This window comes from Gallus gallus, chromosome 11 (assembly GCF_016699485.2).
Source record: "Gallus gallus isolate bGalGal1 chromosome 11, bGalGal1.mat.broiler.GRCg7b, whole genome shotgun sequence".
Taxonomy (NCBI): Eukaryota; Metazoa; Chordata; class Aves; order Galliformes; family Phasianidae; genus Gallus; species Gallus gallus.
Window position 1 is genome coordinate 580,968 of NC_052542.1, and position 15,571 is coordinate 596,538.

Sequence of the window (15,571 nt, forward strand, 5' to 3'; positions counted from 1 at the left end):
AGTAGGAGATGGATCTTCTGACAGGGCTTGCTTTTCCCCCTCGGTGAGAGAAGGATGGCAGCTCCCTTTGCTTGGACAGCACAGAGCTGTCCCCATCTCTTTGCTTTTTCTCTCATTCTAAAGCTGTTCTGGAGCCCCTGGTTCTAGAGATGCCCTGTCTATCGTGGGCCTCCCACGCTGACTGCTATGATGAATGAGATCTTTATTTTCTGCCTGACTGGTTGTAGAAGTGGCTGGGGGATGCAGTGGGAGATGCAGGCTAAGGAGCAAAATCCTCACGGGTTTGCCGGGACCATTCTTTGCTCAGTTTCTAAATGAGACGTTTGCCTTCAGGTATTTATTTCCTTTCAACACAGTTGCAAACTCTGACAGAAAGAAGAATACCGACATGCTGTTCTGAAGGGTGGCAGCTCGGCTGCTCCTTGGCTCTGAGCACTCATCGGCTGTGGGCTGCAGGGAGAAAGCAGATGGGTGTAAATTACACACCGTTCCCAGCAGGTGCACCAGTGGAAGTTCTGCATCATCCTGCGATGCTTTCCAGGTAGAAGATTGCTGTTCCTGCCGTAGCTCTGAGCATCTCCCGTCGGTGGTGTCTGTGTGCTATGTAAAGCAGGTGAGATAATATCTCCTGAGCTCACCTGGAAGAGTCCCTGCCTTCATTCACACAGACTCAGTCTGACTTCATTCCTGCTGGTTCTGGATCTGTTTTGAAGCTGTTGTCCCTGAATGGGGAAACCTCCTTTGTGCTGCCACCATAGCGGGCGGGTTGGGGCCTCTGGGAAAACCCGGAGTGGCACACGTAAGGGCAAAGCCTCCACCTCCTGGGGGGCTGAACTACGGTGACCTGCACGTCTCTGGTCCCTCCCTGTTGCTATGACCTGCTGGCAAGCTATTGCCCTCCTTTGGTGGCCTGGTTGGCACGGAGTGCCCGGTGCCTGGCCCTGCGCCTCCTCAGAGGGGCTCCCAACCATCCAGCGTGCTCACTGAACCTTGCTGGAGCTCCCTCTCCAGCTCTGCAGCATCTGCCCTACCTGCTGCTGCTGAGCCTTCCCCTTCTGCAGGGCACATCAGCTCCGTGGTCAGGTTGATGTACTGATACAAGGGGCGCAGGCGCGGCAGCCGTCCTGGAGGGAATCACAGAACGGCTCAGGTTGGAAGGGACCTTAAGGATCACGGAGCTCCAACCTCCTGCCCCGAGCGTTGGTGCAGGAGAAGGGCAGCGCTGACAAAGCCTGTGCGCCAGGGCTTCGCTCCCACCGCTGGTCCTGAGAGGGGAGGGAGGACGGATCTGCCCAGCTGAGCATCCGGCCGTGCTCGGCCCCCGCCATCCCCACACCGCGGGGACGCTCAGCACGAGGGCTGTTCCCTATGGATGCTCACCCAGGGCGTCCCGAGGTGGGACCTTTTTGCGTGGCTGCGCGTTGCTCGCGCTTTTCCTCTTCTTGCTGCTCCTCTGCAGCGCGGCGGCGGGGCCGGCATCGCCCTCGGCAGCGGGCTGCTGCGACTCGGGCTGCTGCAAATCGGGCTGCTGCAAATCGGGCTGCTGCGACTCGTGCAGGCGGGTCCTGCGGGACAGGAGCGGGCTGCGGGCAGGGCCAGCTCCGCACCGTGCGGCTGAACTGACCGCAGCCCTCCCCGCAGCGCGGAGTCGGCTCCCGAAGGAGACGTGCCGGCTTACTTTGCGTCCTGCGCCAGGGCGCGGGGCTGCGGTACGGCCACGGAGCGGCACCGGGCTCCGTGCGGAGCCCAACAGCGGCGGCGGCGGTTGGGAGGAGGCAGCGGAACGCAGCGGGGAACGCCGATACCGGGGGAACGCACCGACAGCGCGGCCTTAAGTCCGGCCGTCCCACGGCAGGAGGGAGGGGGGTGGGAGGGCAGAGCGGGGCCGCCCGTCACGTACCCACACCTCTCTCCGGGCGGGGCTCAGCCCGGCCCACCCCCCCGGCGGAAGCGGCGGTTGCCCGGAGCGCGGCGGCTCCGCCGGGTGCGTACGGGGGGGGGTGGGGGCCGGAGCCCGGCGGGCTGTCCCCCATCCTATCCCGTTCCGTCCCGTCCCCCCGCAGTGGTTCTGACCCGGTGCTTCCGCCCGCAACGGTAGGGAGGGAGCGAAGGGCCCAATTGCCACGAAGGAGCCCTTTGGCCCCGGCTGACTCGCTCTGCTTCTCGCAGCTCTTCCCGCAGCTCATCCACACGTGTATTTATCTCTCCCCCCCCCTCCCCGTGCTCTTTACAGAATCGGGCTCGTAGCAGCACGAAGCCGAACAGCAAAGCTCCCCGGCCGGGGACGCGGCTCCGCGGGGCGGCACCGAGCTCTGCTGGAAGAGGTACGGACGGGAGGTGCGTCCCGCAGCTCCGAGCAGCGTCTCCGCTTCCCCGCCCCCCCGCAGCCCGGCCCCGGGCCGATCAGGAGCCGCTCACGTAGAGCTGTTTGCTGGAGCCGCGAGGCCGTGGCATCTTGCTGCTGGCGACGGGTGCTTTTGACGCTTCGGTTTGTAACACGGTGGTAGAGATGTTTTCCTGGTGCACGTGAGGTCCCAGCTGGAAGGGCTGTCCCTGCTCCCCCTGGAGCCGCGCGCTCCTGCTGCTCCCCTCCTGCTCACCCCGCGCCTCTCCGGCCCCGCGCAGAGCCGTGTCCGGGTGGGATGCTCTCTGCTCGTCCCTGCAGCCCTCAGGTCCTCAGACAGCGCCGTCCTCCAGCCCCGCCGCCCCACCGTGCAGCAGCAGAGCAGCTGCCTGGAAATCCTGCTCTGCGGAGCTGGAGGTTTGGCTGCTTCATCCTAAGGCCCGGTGATGATGATGATGATGATGCAGGTGCTGGGGGCCGCGTCCCACATGGCGGGGTTTGCTGTGAGCACCCACACAGGCCAAGTGCTGTTGTAATAAGGCTGTGTGATCTTGCGAGATCCAGAGCCGGAGGCGATGTGACTTGCAAATCGGGGTGGGTGTCACTGCAGACTGCTCTGCGCTCAGGGACAGAAGGAGCCTTCCATCCCCCACCTCCCATCAGCCTGCCTTTCCTCCCTCGCCCCCCCGCGCTAATTGCCTGCTCTCTTACAGGTCCTGCTTTCACTCTGTCATTTTGCTCCTAAATTACTGGCTTTGGAGGAGAGTTCAGACCGAGATCAGATGTGAGTTTCAAGGCCAATGAGTATCCTGGAGTAATCTCTTGCAGGATGCTTTTTTTTTTTTTTTTTTCCCAGTATAAAGCCCATTCTGGCTTAGCTCTTTCCATTTTAAAGGGGATTAAATCATAAGAGAAGTGTGCTCTTTTACTGCAGCCTGAGACTCCGGCTCTGAAGCTTTCAGAAATAGCTTTTGCAGGGTGGCTGGGTACAAACAAGCCTCTGGACATGCCTGCCGGTGTGCAGCGCTCAGCACTGCCTGCATGGCCTCTGCAGTTGTGTCTGGGAGATGAATAATAGCTTTTTGCTAATGGGTCTCATGTCAACAAGGGTAATTTAACAGGGAAGACAGCAGTGCATTAGTTGCTATGAGTCAGGCTCGCTCAGCCTTGCGCTGATTGTTTATTGGTTTATGAATTAAATGGGAGATGCTGCGTCCCGTCAGTGCTGGCATGCTGAGGATCCTCAAAGGGGCTCTTCCCGTAGGGCTGCCTCTGAAGCGTTGGAATTGCAGACCCAGGAGTCAGATTTGCTGTGCTGAAGGTATTGCAAAGCGCAGACACGGGGATCAGTGCTGGTTAGTCCTGCAATGGGGACGGTGCTGCTGGATCCCTCGCCTCACCTACGTGAAAGCACAGCGTGGTTGGGTTGGAAGGGACCTCAACGCCCACCCAGCCCCTGCTGTAGGCTGGCTGCCCCCCGGCTCAGGCTGCCCAGGGCCCATCCGTGGCCTGGGGCACCTCCAGGGATGGGCACCCCCAGCTCTGGGCAGCCACGGAGTCCTTTGGGGTCGTTTCCTGCTTGCAGGTTGTCCCCGCGGCTGGGTATGAGCCCTCCGGTAGGGAGGTCGGCCGTTCACATACACATCAGCTGTAGCTCTGCAGTGGCTCAGGGAGCTGTGTTTGGTTCCCTTCTCACTGGTGGTTGGTTTCCATTGCAGAGGCAGAGACAGCAGAATGTGTGAAGGGCCATCCAAGATTTCTGGACCCATTCCTCCGGACCCTGCCCTGTTCCCAAACTATTACAGACGCCCTTTCTCAGGTGAGTCCTCAGGTGCTGATGGTGATCCTGAGGGTTAAAAGAAGGGAAAACGTGAGGTGGAGGTGCAGGGGGACCTTTGGCATCGCTTGCAGGAAGAAAGCAGCGAGGTGAGGTCGTGCTCACCTGCTTTCTGTTTCTTTCTCTCTCTGTAGCTCGAGGGAGGCTGGAAGGCAGCGCTCAGCAGTTGGATTTGACCTCTCGCCCCGCGGGCTCGGCCCCCAGCTCGCCCCGTGCTCTGAGCAGTGCCCACCGGCCCCAGCCGGCCCCGCGCATCCGCCCCAGCGGAAGGGGCTTCTTGGAGAAGGGGCAGAAGGGGACGCTCGGCCTCCTGCTGCGGCTCGATGGGCTCTCTCTTGGTGGGGGTCTGCCGGCAAAGAGTAAGCACAGCTGTGCTGAGGTCCAGAAGGGAGGCGAAGCCGAGCGCTGCCTGTCACCGTTATGCGCTGGCATCGCCCCAAGCCCTGCCTGGTGGCTGCCGCAGCCGCTGTGCCAAATCGGGAGGGGAACCAGCTGAGGTCGTGCAGGACGGGGTCGGCCCCCCCAGCGTGGGGGGAAACGCACAGATTGCGTGGTCTGCGGGAGGGGGAGGACTTGCTGCTTCCATGGGTGGCTTTGGAGACGGAGCTGTCGGCCCTGGCGCTGTGATCCGGGAGCCTACGTCTGCTGGCAGCCTTTGAGGGCTGAAAGCTGCGTGTCCCCTTGCTGTGCAGGGAAGGAGTCCAAGGACCATGAGAAGGAAAACGTCAGGCGAATAAAGGAGATTCAGAAGAAGTGCAAAGAGAGGGAGAGAGCCCAGGAGCGCAGCCAGCCCAAACCTGTGAAAGCTCTGTGGAAATCCCAGAAATACGAAAACGTGGAGTCAAAGGTGAAGGCCAGGCTGCAGGTGGGTTCCCAGGGGGCTCCTCAGCTCTGCTGCCAGGGCAGGAGAAGGAAATCCCATCACGGCTTCTGCCTGCCGCCTCCTGCCCGGCCCTTCTGTCCTAGGAACCTGAGGGCAGTCCTTGGCGTGGTGCAGAGCAGCCCTCAGCGTATCCCTGTCCCGAGGTGCCTCCGGCTGCCTTCTCAGCCTCCCACGGCTGGGGCTCGTGCCCCACAGGTCACTGCCCTCCCCTGTTCTGCACGGCACTGGGGCAGAGAAGGAGAGATCAGCCTTCAGTCTTTGTGCCAGCTCTCGGGAGCCTGTGTGGCACACGGTGGGTTTTACCAGCTGTGCAGCTGAGCTGAAACACGGGTGGTTTCTGTTCTGAGCGGTGTCCGGTCTTCCGTAGGTTTTGCTTTGCTTTTGGCTTCTTTCTTTTCCTTCCGCTGGATATTTCTTTCTTTCCTGGTGTTGAAGTAATGCCTCTGTTGGGGGCTTTCCAAAATGCACCCGAATGGTTACACGGAGGGATGCACTGAAGAAGCTGGGTGAGCTCTTGAGCGTCGCCATTTAAGCAACGCCCTCCTTGCTGCCTCATTGCTGAGCTGAAGCTTCAGCTCCCTCCTCATCTCTGCATCTCCTCCCTCCATTCTGTGCCCCCTGAGCCAACCAGGCGGTGCTACAACGATCGGCAAGGTGATTTCCAAGCGGTTCCAGAATGCTTTGCCCCTTCTTTCTGGTGCACCACCAACCTGCTTGCTGGTATCCGTGACCTTCCACGCGCAGGAGCAAACCCACCTGTGCCTTAGGAATGAATACGAGCCTACGCTCTTCTTTGACAGATCATCAGGATCAGAGGATGATTGAGATCATCTTTTGTTTCGTGGAAGGGGGTGTTCTCTGTGCCGTTTCTGCGTGGTGTATTACTGAGCTCTGTGCATTTGGAGGCCCCGCAGCTGACTCACATTGCTTTAACCATTGCTGAGGCCCTCCTAGAGCTGATGCGTTCCCTTCAGAGCATCTCCATCTTCTGCGCAGCTCCTGCTCACGGGGGGAGTTGGTTCTGTTAGGTCTTAGAAGTCTGGCGTGGAGTTTTTCTCCTCCACCTCTGTAAATTGCAGCTGCTTCCTTGCCGGCAGCAGCCAGCATCGCGGCGTCACCTTGCTCTGCAGCTGAGCGCTGCCTCTGAAGATGCCTCCCACCCTGGTGGGCATCTCTGTAGGGTTATCTGACGGTGCTCTGCCTCCGTGCCTGCAGCGTCATTCAGAGCAGAGGGACTCTCTGCGCAGTGCTCTGCACGCTTGTGGTCTGCATGGATGTTCTGCAGGTCTTTTGTTCTTCCTTTTAGTGCTTCTTCACCAAGTTCAGTTGCCAGCTGCAGGTTTGCTGCTGTCAGCAATCTGGTTTGGTCTTTGCTGCCTGTGGTTTGTGTGCAGAACTTCAGCCACATCGCAGCAGAAAAGCACATTGTTGTGTGTTGTAAACCCGTGGCTGAGCTTGTGGTTGACCCCCCAGGCTTTGCTGGCGAGTTTCTCTTTGCCCCATCATCCCTCTTCTGAGCCGTTCCTGTTTTATTTCTCCCCCTTTCCCAGGAGAGCTCCCCACCTCCAAACCCAGAGGCTCTGAACTTCCTGCGGGCGTACTCTCGCTGTGGCCCTGGGATCAGGCCGGGCAGAGCCCCCTCCCCAAGCCCCTCCAGCAGGAAAGCAGGGGCAGACACCGAGGCTCCGCAGGCGCTGGGTGCTGAAACCAAGGTGAGTTGCACACTGCCTGCGTGCTCCCAGGGCTTTCTGCCACCCTGCCACCCACCGCTCTTGCTTTGCACACTCCATGTGGGCTCAGCTTAACGAGGCAGGCTGTAGGTTTTCGTGGCTGTTGGTGCCTGCTGTCTCAAACTGTTGCCGTAGGTGCTGTCTGCCTATGGCTGTGGCTCCTGAGGTGGGACGGGCTGAGGGTCTGCCCTGTCGTTGTGCATCTGCTCAGCATCTCACGCGTGTAGCTGCTCACTCTGTCCCTTATGAGGATAAGAGCAGCTGCCTGTGTGTGCCACGCCAGCTCCCGCTGCCCCCCGCTCTCTACTTCCAGTTGCAGGTGGAGGGCAGTAGCATTGACTTCATCAAGCACAACGCCCGCAATGCCAAGCGGGCCCCTCTGCGGCGCTCCCATTCGCTGCAGGCACTGTCGGAGCTGCTGGGGCAGAAGCAGCGTGAGCAGGAGGAGTACAACGCCAAGCAGAAGGGCCACGTCCCCCAGTAGTACGTATGCCATCGGGGCCAGGGCACCGTGTGCCAGCAGAGCAGTTCACTGTGGCCTGGGGAATAAATGCAAAGCTTGCTGGTTTCTTGGCTTACCGAGAATCCCACGGCTGTTGCAACTGAGCTGGTGAAGAGTTTTGTCTCCTCCTCCCTTGCTTGCTGCCGTACAGCGATGCTATGTGCTCAGTGCCTTTCAGCACACACACAGTGTGGTGGGCTAAATCCAAGCGCTTCCCAGCGCAGCAAGGGCATACGGAGCGGGGGGGGGGTGGGTGCTGCCAGCCTGGGGCTCTGTGGTCTTCAGGCAGCGACGTGGAGACCAGCAGGGCTCCATTCCAGGGCAGCCCTTCCTGCCAGGTGTGCTGACGTCAGCTTCTGTCTGCCTCGCAGCCTGCTGGAGAGGAAGGAGCAGTGGCGCAGGCAGATGGAGGAGCAGCTGCGAAGCCGGCCGGATCCCGACACGCCGCCCGGCCACACCATGATGCCCGAGGGCCAGCGGCTGGAAATGCTCAGCAATCTGAAGCAGAGTAAGAGGAAAAGAACCGAGGATTCCGGCTCAAAAATAGCCAGGATTAGGGAGAGCGAAGTTTAGGAGCATGGGCTTGCTTCCTGCTTTCCTGCCTCTTGGAGACATGCTGGGGTGTCCCAGGAGTCACCGCACTGGAGCTGTGTGTGCAGAAAGAGCGGTCCTTCGGCGTGGTGGGACCTGGGGGTTACAGGACTGGCTTTCTGGAACAGGCTTGGCCCAGGGGACCTGACGTTAGGGTTACTGTTGTACTTAAAATGAATATTGCAGTGGGAAGAGATCTCTGGGGGTCTCTGGTCCAACCGTTGCTCAGAGGAGGAGCACCTTAGGGCCGGAGCTTTGGTCCTCCTCCAGCTGCGGTTCCGATCTGAGGAAGGATGTTCTCTCCAGGTCCCTGCTCCCGGCTGCTGCCATTTTAACAGCTGAGCAGTGAGGTTGTAGCGTCAGGAAAAAAGGGGATTTCTCTTCTGCTCACACAGCCTTTTGTCTTCTGCAGGCCAGGAGCAGCTGATAAAGGACCTGGTGATGCTGCCGATGCGTGCAGACACCCTCAGCATTCAGAAGAGGCGGGTGGAGCTGGAGAGGAAGCTCTCCCAGATAGAAGAGGCCCTCAAAATTTTCTCCAGGCCCAAAGTCTTCATCAAGCTGGACTCCTGAGCCCGTGGGGCTGCGAGCAGCACTGCTCTGCCTGAGCATCCCAGGGAGGGGAAGGAGAGGAAGGCAGACCGAGGACCCTGCGCCCGTCATGGTGTCAGTACTGTGTCCAACACGCAGTTGGCCCCTCTCGCTCTTGCTCCCAGGGCACATCCAGAGAGATGGGAGGGAGAGGAGCTGATTGACTCCGCCGTGCAGTGTGGAGAACAGTTGTCCCCGTGCTGGTTGACTTCTCACAGAGATCAGCTGTCTGCTTGGAATCGACGGCACGGATCTCATGGCTCCTTATTTTCCCATTTCTGGAAACTGGCAGGAGGTCCCCCCTGCTCCTCCTCTGCAGTGGCTTGTCCTTCTCTTTCCCCCGTGGCGCTGCAGGCTTCGCTGCACACAGGGCCTTTGCCCTGGGCTCTGTGCTGACCCATCCTAAGCACGCAGCCGGTGCCTCTGTCCCCTCCATCCTGCTGCATGTGCTCAGTAGCTCAAGGACAGCAAAAAGGCACGGAGCTCCAGTGGTTCCCGCTCAGAGGAGGGCTGGGGTGGAAGCGGGGGGATCTGGGGAGGTGTCTGGAGAAGCTGTTGTTGTCCGTGGGGTGGGATGCACTCCAATAAAGTGTAGTTTTCCTCCATCGGTGTGTGCTGGTGGACTCAGCGGGGCCTCAGGAGTGGTGGTGGGCAGCAGAAAGCAGCAGTGCTGATGTGGTGCAGCCAGGAGGAGAGCTGTGAGACCCCCACGGGGGATGGCCTGAAGTGGCCAGAGGACAGGGCGGGTGCCATTGTGCAGGTGAGCTCTGCCTCCACACCATCAAATGCCCCACAGGGGAGTCAGCAGCTCTACGTAGGGATGCTGCTTTGTGGAACAAGGGAAGATTCGGCCCAGAGGGCATCGCTGGGGAGTTCTGGTCCATCTGCTGCCCAGAACAGGGCCAGATCCGCAGCTCAGGGCCTTGTCCAGCTTGCTTGGGAAAACCTCCACCACGGGACAAACGCTGCACACAGCTGCACTGCTGCAGACTTTCCCCCATCCCAAGGCAGGATCTGGGGCTTACCAGGGTGCTGAGACGTCGCAGCCCCATTCTGTGCCCCAGGCTGCTGGGGGACAGCACTGCTGCCAAGCCCCAAGGAGGCTCCCAGTGCTTGGGGCTGGAGGAGGCGAGCTACCAGCCAGAAAATGGCCCCACACCTCCTAGGGGCTGTCCTCAGGGCATTGCCACTGCGCTGCGAGCAGCCCCAGCCCTGCTGCAGTGCACTCCCTGCCATAAACAAGCCTGGACTAACCAGCTCTGCTGTCTGCATCTCTCTCTTGCCTGTCTGGGGCCCGACTCAATGGCCACAGGGAGCTGCGCCTGGCCCAGCCCTCGCAGTCTGGGAGAGCTGTGGGTCCTCCTCCTCCTGTAAGACAGGCCTCACCACACAGCAGCACCCATGTCAGGACCCCGTGTTTGCCCTGGGCCCAGGGGCTCGCTGTGCCCAAAGCAGCCTGAACACACACTGCAGGATAACTCCGCAATTAGCCTCGCTGGGCTCACCCAGAAAGCAACAAAGCCACGTGTGTGCAGAACTGTTAGGGACACACCCGCCCCATCCCACAGCACCGAACCCATTTGCTGTCCCGGATGGAGACTGCCGGACCCCGCAGCGACGCAAACGATGGACAAACGGGGTGTTTTCTAGAAAAGGTTTTACTGTCCATTGCAATATATTACTTGATGATGCACGTTTTGATAAAATAATTAAAAAACCCACGTGGGTGGAAGAAGAGAGGTGAGGGGCTCGGATGGGCGGCGCCTGGCAGGAGCAGACTCCAGGGCAAGGACAGGGCAGAGGTAGCCCCGCTCGGCCCCCTTGCCCCGGTGCCCACAAGCAGTCCGGCTATAGGGTGAGCAGGGTGCCGTCCTCCCGCACGCTGCCCCGGCCGGGGCTGCCGTCGTGGCTGCCCAGGGACTGCAGAGAGCCCTGCGAGCTGTGCGGGGACAGGCTGGGCGGGAGGGGTCCGTCAGCAGGGCCCCCGTTGGGGCAGCCCGCAGGGCCGTAATGGGGCGCGCCGTCGCTCTCGATGACCAGGTCGCCCTCCTCGTCGCTCTCGGCTGTGCTGTAGTTGCTGAGGTACTGTGAGGCCGGGCTGGGGGTCTGCTGGCTCGGGGTGCTGTCCGTGGACACCCCTGAGCTGCCCGAGGCTTTGCTGCTGCGGATGACGTTGTTGCGCTGGTTGGCCGGCTTGACGGTGATGATGAGGTTGTGGCTGTTGGCCACCATCATGTCCGTCACCTGGTCCAGAGACTTGCCAGCCACGTCGATGCCGTTGACCTCCAGGATCTCGTCGCTCACGGCCAGCAGCCCCGTGCTCTCCGCCAGGCCGCCCTTCACCAGGCGGGAGATGAAGATGCCCGGCACCTTCTCGACGCCCTGCGGGGCCACGCGCACGCTGACGCCGTCGCGGATGTAGAAGCCCAGCGGCTTGTCGGAGCCGTGCTTGTGGAGCCGCACGCGGCGGTGCGTCTCGGGCAGGATGTCCACGTCGATGATGGAGGAGATCTGGCGGAAGTCCTGGGGCATGCCGATGAGGAGGTGAGGTTTGGCCCTGTAGTGCGCGGGGCGCAGCAGCCCCTTCTTCTTCCTCTGCAATGAGTTGGAGGCGAAGACGCCGGCGTCCGACTCTGCTGCGGGGAGCAAAGGGGGACGCGGTCAGACAGCGCTCAGCACCACGAGCACCGCACGGCGGCCGTGATCTCACCAGCCTTCCCCGCCAAACGTCACCCCGGCTCTTCCTGTCTCCTCTGGGCCCATCTCCTGGGATTACCCAGTGTACACGCGGCTGGGATTAGTGGGATCCAGGCGGTGATTCAGCCTTAATCACACTTTAAGCCAAGCTCTGCGGCTTAACGCTTGAGCTGCCGGCTCTGCCAGCCTGGGGGCCGCTGCTGTGCCTTGGTTTGGGGCACGCACGCCAGCTCCCCACGTGTGTGACCCAATCCCTTATCCCTGTTGGAGCAGAATGACCACATCGGGGCCACAGAGCCCCGCCACACCCAGACCCGAGACACCCATCTCCTAGTGCCCCATCCCAGGGCTGCAGTGCCCCCATGGCCCCAGACCTCCCAACCCATGCATCCTTCCAGCACCTCTTGTTCCACCTCCAGGCACTGCTATGCAGGGTCTGGCTTCATTCCCCCCAACCAGCCACTCTGGGGCTGTTCAGTGAGTGCCATCTGCCCCACATCCCTCCCTTGACTGCATCCCCCACAGGCCAGGGAGCATCCCCTGGGCCCTCTCTGCTTTCTCCCCACCCCTTTCCGTGGGGGAGCTCAGATCTGGATGCTGTGCTGCCGTTGCATCCCTCCAACGCTGCACAGGGCGTATCAGCATCCTCAGTGCCCAGCCTGCAGAACCAGCGGGTGTTCTGTCACCGATACAAAAAGCCCCCAGTCCCAAAATGACCTCAGGAGGACGCTCAGAAAGCGTGGCCCCAGTGCCACAGCAAGGGGAAGGCAGAATTCTACACAGTGCAGCACCCATAGAAGGGGCTGTCAAGTGCAGGAGCTCCCTGCCAGCATCAGACCCTGCTCTGGGCACGGGGGAGTCCTTGGCACCACGAGGACGTGGGGTTTCTCCCAGGACGAGCTGGCCTGCCAGGGCTCCTGGGTTATAAATATCTCCCTGCACTCACCGCCTGCCTTATTTTTAGCTTGGGGAAGGGCGGTGGAGGCTTTCCCACAGCTATTTCAGCACATAGCTGCTCTCTGGGGGGCGAGAGGCAGCCAGGCTGTGCCGCTCAGCGCCTTGGGGATGCACCGGGCATCCTCCTGCCCTTCCCGTGAGCCCGAGCCCAGCCCTGGGGCTGAGCACCCGTCCCCGGCTGGGCACCAATGGGACGTCTCCACTTCCTCTACGTGTGGGTGGTGGCACAGGGAGCCAACGTGTTGTGGCTTCTGCTTTTCAACCCCATGGCACGGGACTCCAAAACCCACACATCCGGACACACTGCGTGCATGCTCCCCCTACAACCAGTGTGTGAGGGAAGCTCTGTAGCTGCCTATGTTCCTCGCCAACCTGGGGACTGGTTTGACTACAGCCCAGCCCTGGAATGACCTGGATCCATTCTAAATCAGCCATGACTCACCCAGGGCTCGCTCCTGGCCTCTCCATGTGCCCCTCTCGCAGCCCCTCTGCAAGGTTCCTGCCCTGTGCTGCAGCCCTGGTGCAGGAGGGGATGGTTTGGAGCTGCTTGAGTGGCCCTGGAGGAAGCCCATGCAGGAGCATGGGGAACCTGACTCAGCAGCACTGCATCACCCCTCATCCAAGGACTTTGGGCCAACGACATGAGCTGGAGCCACCACAGTGCTCAGGGTCCATCCCATGCAGCTGCACCTGGGATGCTGCTATCACAGCTATTTCGCAGCCCAGCGCAAGGAAGCTGCTCCACATGGAGCCCACACCAGCCTGGCTGCAAAGGCGACTTCCAAGAGATGAAATGCACGGGCTGCGTGGCTGCGGTGTCACCTCCTCCCAAGCCATCCCCCAGCACAACAAGAGGAACGGGGGCCAGCATGGGGACTGCCGCTCGCCCCGCGCATCTCAAGGAATGGATCCCAGCCCTTCTCCGGCCACCACTGACCCTTTTTCTGGATGATGACCCTGAGCAGGGGGTTGGCGGAGGACAGGGCCTTGTGGTAGTTGTCGTCGTTGTTGATGGGCAGCAGGTCGCCGTGCACGTCGGTGTAGCCCAGCAGCACATCCACGCAGGGGATCTGATGCACGCTCTGCAGCAGGCGGTAAAAGTCCTGGAAGGTGCCGGCGCTGGAGCGCTTCATGGCAAAGCGACGGAACTCAGCGTCAAACTGCAGAGGAGGAGGAGGTAAAGGTGGTTAGAGCTGGAGGAGGGCAAGCGGGACCCCGGCTGTTATTAGCGGGGCACGCGGGCAGAGATGGGGAGGGGGCACATGGGGACACGGGGCGCGTCCGTAGGGGCTGGCAGAGGCACGTCTGGAGGAGACACATCAGGGTGAGTGCAGGGCTGGGGGCTGGCAGAGCACAGCTGGGCGAGGGTGTGCTGGGGGGGCTGAGGGAGGGCGCATCTGGATGCCCCACACATCTGGATGCGTGGACACATCTGGATGCCCCCTCGCGCCGGAGAGAAGGGGGGCGCGGGGACGCACATCTGGCCCGAGGTGCCCCCGGTGTGACCGCGTCCCGGCGGCGCGCATCTAACGCAGATGTGCACATCTAACCGAGGGCTGCCCCCGGTCCGCCCGCGCCGCTGGGGCCGCGCCGCCCCCGCCGCCGCCGTGCACCTGCCGAGCGCTCCCGGCGCTGCGCCCCTCCACCGCGCCGAGCGGGCGGGCTCACGGCCCGGCGGCCCCGTCCTCCCGGTACCGGCACCGCGCGGCGCTCGGAGCCGTGCCGCTGCAGCACCGGGAGCGGAGCAGGGCGCCGCACGGCCGGGATGCCTCTGCGCGCTGCCGCCCCCACGTGTGCTGCCGGTGCGGACGGGCACCATCAGCACCGGCATCAGCACCGGCATCAGCACCGGCATCAGCACCGGCATCAGCACCGGCATCAGCACCGGCATCAGCACCGGCATCAGCACCGGCATCAGCACCGGCATCAGCACCGGCATCAGCACCGGCATCAGCACCGGCATCAGCACCGGCATCGGCGCCTACCTTGCTCTTGACCTCGATGACGGGCTCGGCGGAGCGCGCCGGCGTGCGGTGATGCTTGGCCATGCTGCCCGCACCGCCCCGCGCCGCCGCTCCCGCGGCCACGGGGGATTTTCACCGGCCATGACGTCACCGGCGGGCCGGCCGGTCGGCGCGGCGCCATTGGTCGAGGCGGGGCTCGGGGGCGGGGTCGGCGCGGCGCGGCGCGCGGCCGCGGAGCGAGGGGGAGCGCGCTGACAACGTCGCCGTAGCAACGGGGGGCGGGGGAGGGGCCGGGAGGGGAGACCCCCGCGGGCGGCGGGCAGCGGGAGGTCGGGCAGCGCGGGGTCACCGAGGCGTCCGTCCGAGCCGGTAGGGACCCGCACGGGGCCGCCCATAAATCAGGCTGAGAGCGGTGTCGCTGCGCTCCCTGAGCTCCGGCAGCCCTGGGGAGCTGTTCTGTGCGCACCGCCCTCTGGGGCAGAACCTTCCCCTGACCCCTGTCTGACCCTCCCCGATACAGCTCCGGCCCTCAGTGCTTTGTCCGGGAGAGCGTGGCCGGGAGCTGCGGCAGAAGGATAGGGAGCAGAGGGAAGCACCCTGGCTGCCCCGGGTTTAACTCGGCGGGTTTGCTCGCAGGGTAACTGCTCTGAGGTCAGACAGATAATCCCGCTGTCACCGGGGTCAGCCCTGACGCAGGCAATAGTAACAGAGAGCTCTCGGAGCCCTTCACCTTGGTGCCTGGTGAACCGGGGTTCATTGCTCGCAGGACACGTGCTGGGCTTGGCTCCTGCTCTGAGCTGCGCCCACAGGGTCAGGGCGCTGAGCTGGGGAGCCCCAAGGCCACGGCCCTGCCCCCGCCCCAGGGTCACCGCTATGGGGGATGGCAGTGAGGGCTGCCCAAAGGCTCAGCAGCCCCGGGCCCCTCCAGCACTCGCCCCACAGCCTCACCCCGTGCCCACCTGAGCGCGGGCCGCAGCCAGGCCAGCAGCAGACAAACGGCTTCAGCCTCAGCTGGGGACGTTTGCAAGGGCGACCTCGGGCACGGTGCCGGCTTTCCCTCTTCTGAGGGCCGTGGTCCTCGTTGGCCAGGTGGGGTCACCTCAGGCCGCGGGTACAGCCCAGCTGCGGGCAAAGGGCGTGGAGGGGCCTCAGCCCAGGGCTGTCCCCACGCCCCGTGCCGCGGCGGGACCCGTCCCTCAGCCCGCAGCCCCCACACCGCAGCTCCGGGCCTGGTCCCCCGCACACGGCCCGCGCAGGCCGCAGTCGGAGCAGCGCCAAGGGACGGGGCCGCGTGCCCGGGCCTGAGGGCCGCCGTGGGGAAGCTGCGGCCTGAGGGGGCCTGAGGGAGCCAGGCCGCCGGGATGCGGGGCTGAAGGCATCGCCGCAGTGCGACGTCACCGCGACCGGACCGGACGGGCCCGGCCCGCCACAGCCCCTGGCAGACCCCGGCCCGGGGTTACCGGGTTACCGTGGTG

At 62.8% G+C, this 15,571-nt stretch overlaps 3 protein-coding genes across 17 annotated transcripts; 1 reads left to right on the plus strand and 2 right to left on the minus strand.

Annotated features, from left to right (window-relative positions):
* Positions 1-322: 322 nt before the first annotated feature.
* LOC107054261 lies at positions 323-2,033 on the minus strand. The gene is made up of 5 exons (XM_046899554.1): positions 1,993-2,033; positions 1,679-1,906; positions 1,381-1,565; positions 1,032-1,124; positions 323-450 (listed from the first exon to the last, which is right to left on the minus strand). The coding sequence occupies exons 1-5, from the start codon at positions 2,031-2,033 to the stop codon at positions 437-439; spliced, it is 561 nt and encodes a 186-aa protein (XP_046755510.1). The 3' UTR covers positions 323-436.
* ENKD1 (enkurin domain containing 1) lies at positions 1,931-9,083 on the plus strand. 13 transcript variants are annotated; one of them, XM_046899578.1, is made up of 11 exons: positions 1,931-1,984; positions 2,234-2,337; positions 3,058-3,128; positions 3,609-3,665; positions 4,063-4,163; positions 4,316-4,540; positions 4,874-5,046; positions 6,615-6,776; positions 7,108-7,277; positions 7,668-7,804; positions 8,300-9,083. In XM_046899578.1, exons 5-11 carry the CDS (start codon positions 4,079-4,081, stop codon positions 8,458-8,460), a joined length of 1,113 nt encoding a protein of 370 aa, XP_046755534.1. In that variant the 5' UTR covers positions 1,931-1,984; positions 2,234-2,337; positions 3,058-3,128; positions 3,609-3,665; positions 4,063-4,078; the 3' UTR covers positions 8,461-9,083. The 13 variants fall into 13 exon arrangements, with proteins under 13 accessions (XP_046755534.1, XP_046755532.1, XP_004944110.2 ...); XM_046899576.1 differs by having other exon boundaries at positions 2,234-2,324; XM_004944053.5 differs by lacking the exon at positions 3,609-3,665 and having other exon boundaries at positions 1,931-2,094.
* Positions 9,084-10,118: 1,035 nt separating this feature from the next.
* On the minus strand, positions 10,119-15,524 carry PARD6A (par-6 partitioning defective 6 homolog alpha (C. elegans)). 3 transcript variants are annotated; one of them, XM_015292348.4, is made up of 3 exons: positions 15,056-15,524; positions 13,070-13,292; positions 10,119-11,114 (listed from the first exon to the last, which is right to left on the minus strand). In XM_015292348.4, the coding sequence occupies exons 2-3, from the start codon at positions 13,263-13,265 to the stop codon at positions 10,327-10,329; spliced, it is 984 nt and encodes a 327-aa protein (XP_015147834.1). In that variant the 5' UTR covers positions 13,266-13,292; positions 15,056-15,524; the 3' UTR covers positions 10,119-10,326. The 3 variants fall into 3 exon arrangements, with proteins under 3 accessions (XP_015147834.1, XP_004944105.1, XP_004944104.1); XM_004944048.5 differs by lacking the exon at positions 15,056-15,524 and adding an exon at positions 14,118-14,205 and having other exon boundaries at positions 10,119-11,111; XM_004944047.5 differs by lacking the exon at positions 15,056-15,524 and adding an exon at positions 14,118-14,205.
* Between the last annotated feature and the right edge of the window lie 47 nt (positions 15,525-15,571).

Bases quoted from the DNA above. Each gene is read 5' to 3' on its own strand.
- LOC107054261 (XM_046899554.1), bottom strand. From the start codon at position 2,033: ATGGGGGACAGCCCGCCGGGCTCCGGCCCCCACCCCCCCCC. The intron at 1,907-1,992 runs GTACGCACCCGG...GCCCGGAGAGAG, and splicing joins TCCGGCCCCCACCCCCCCCC to GTGTGGGTACGTGACGGGCG. The intron at 1,566-1,678 runs GTAAGCCGGCAC...CCTGTCCCGCAG, and splicing joins GCCCTGGCGCAGGACGCAAA to GACCCGCCTGCACGAGTCGC.
- ENKD1 (XM_004944053.5), top strand. From the start codon at position 4,079: ATGTGTGAAGGGCCATCCAAGATTTCTGGACCCATTCCTCCGGACCCT. The intron at 7,278-7,667 runs GTACGTATGCCA...TCTGCCTCGCAG, and splicing joins AAGGGCCACGTCCCCCAGTA to CCTGCTGGAGAGGAAGGAGC. The intron at 7,805-8,299 runs GTAAGAGGAAAA...TGTCTTCTGCAG, and splicing joins GCTCAGCAATCTGAAGCAGA to GCCAGGAGCAGCTGATAAAG.
- PARD6A (XM_004944047.5), bottom strand. From the start codon at position 14,180: ATGGCCAAGCATCACCGCACGCCGGCGCGCTCCGCCGAGCCCGTCATC. The intron at 13,293-14,117 runs GTAGGCGCCGAT...CCTCCTCTGCAG, and splicing joins TCATCGAGGTCAAGAGCAAG to TTTGACGCTGAGTTCCGTCG. The intron at 11,115-13,069 runs GTCAGTGGTGGC...TGCTCCCCGCAG, and splicing joins GGTCATCATCCAGAAAAAGG to CAGAGTCGGACGCCGGCGTC.